At 55.5% G+C, this 1,325-nt stretch overlaps 1 protein-coding gene across 1 annotated transcript; it reads left to right on the top strand.

The window, feature by feature from the left end:
* Positions 1 to 308: 308 nt before the first annotated feature.
* Positions 309 to 1,069, top strand: LOC104489008 (zinc finger protein 436-like; the record flags this gene model as incomplete). The annotated part of the gene is made up of 2 exons (XM_010131121.1): positions 309 to 564; positions 817 to 1,069. Coding segments are annotated over exons 1-2 (509 nt in total), but the record flags the coding sequence as incomplete, so codon positions are not given.
* Between the last annotated feature and the right edge of the window lie 256 nt (positions 1,070 to 1,325).

The following is a 1,325-nucleotide window of genomic DNA, read 5'->3' as shown; positions in this document are numbered from 1 at the left end:
AGGCTGGGCGGAGGAGAGGGGATGTGGGCCGTGACTAAACATGTTGGTTGTGTCTAGACTCTCCTTCTGTCCTGGCAGGTGATGGGAGCATGAGTGAAAATGAGGGGTGTCTCCAGCGAGATGGGCCAGAGACAGCCAAACCCTGTGGGACAATTTCAGACTTTTTCATGGGGGAGGCTTCTTCAGTCTGTGACCAAGAAGTGTCCTGTCCAAGGCCAGACCTTCTCTCCCCAGAGACGGTGCCAGAAAAGACTTCTCGCTGCAGCTTCCGGAAGCGTAAGGAGACTGTGGTGCACCAGCGAGTATTCATGGGTGAGAAGCCCTATATCTGCATCGAGTGCGGGCAGAGCTTCAACCGCAGCTCCGACCTGATCCGCCATCAGAGAATCCACACTGGGGAGAAGCCGTACATGTGCGCTGACTGTGGCAAGAGCTTCAGCCGCCATTCCCACCTTATCCAGCACCAGCGTGTCCACACGGGTGAGCGGCCGTACCAGTGCAAGGACTGTGGGAAGAGCTTCAGCCAGAGCACCCACCTGGTGCAGCACCAGCGCAACCACACTGGTGAGAGGCATTATGTCTGTGCCAAGTGTGGGAGGAACTTCTATCAGAACTCAGGCCTGCTCCGCCACGCCAACTTTCACACGGGCGAGAAACCCTACAAGTGCTCCCAGTGCGGAAAGCGCTTCAGTGACAGCTCCAACCTCATTGCCCACCAGCGGCTGCACACAGGCGAGAAGCCCTACAAGTGTGCTGACTGCAACAAGTGCTTCAGTGAGAGCTCTAAGCTGGTCATCCACCGGCGTGTCCACACAGGTGAGAAGCCATACTTGTGCCCTGACTGCGGGAAGAGTTTCAGCCAGCGCTCTCACCTTGTCCAGCACCGTCGCACTCACACTGGGGAGAAGCCCTACAAGTGTGCTGAGTGTGGGACCTGCTTCAGTGACAATTCTACTCTCATCCGTCATCATCGTACCCACACTGGGGAGAAACCTTTCAAATGCTCCCACTGTGGGAAGAGCTTCAGTCGCAACTCCTACTTAGTCTCACATCAGCGGGTGCACGTGTGGTAGGCAGTGTTCTTAGGTGTGGTCTGGGAGTGATCTAGGATGCAGCTCTTGGTCCAGGCCTGTCTAAAATGTGCCTGAAGTACAAGGAGATGGACTAAGGGTTTGACTATGCCAGGGCTGCTAGTGAGAGTAACTTCTTTGGCTCATGTTGCCCTTTTCAACCACTTCTTCCTCCCAACTCACCTTTGGCATGGACAGAAAGTGAGCGGTGGTTGCAGTGGGTCGGTCTGCATCCCAAGGCTCTGTCATCCTCTT

Source organism: Buceros rhinoceros, unplaced genomic scaffold, assembly GCF_000710305.1.
Source record: "Buceros rhinoceros silvestris isolate BGI_N320 unplaced genomic scaffold, ASM71030v1 scaffold17612, whole genome shotgun sequence".
NCBI classification, from domain to species: domain Eukaryota; kingdom Metazoa; phylum Chordata; class Aves; order Bucerotiformes; family Bucerotidae; genus Buceros; species Buceros rhinoceros.
Note: the sequence above shows the minus strand (reverse complement) of the source record. Positions and strands in the feature narration are given on the sequence as shown.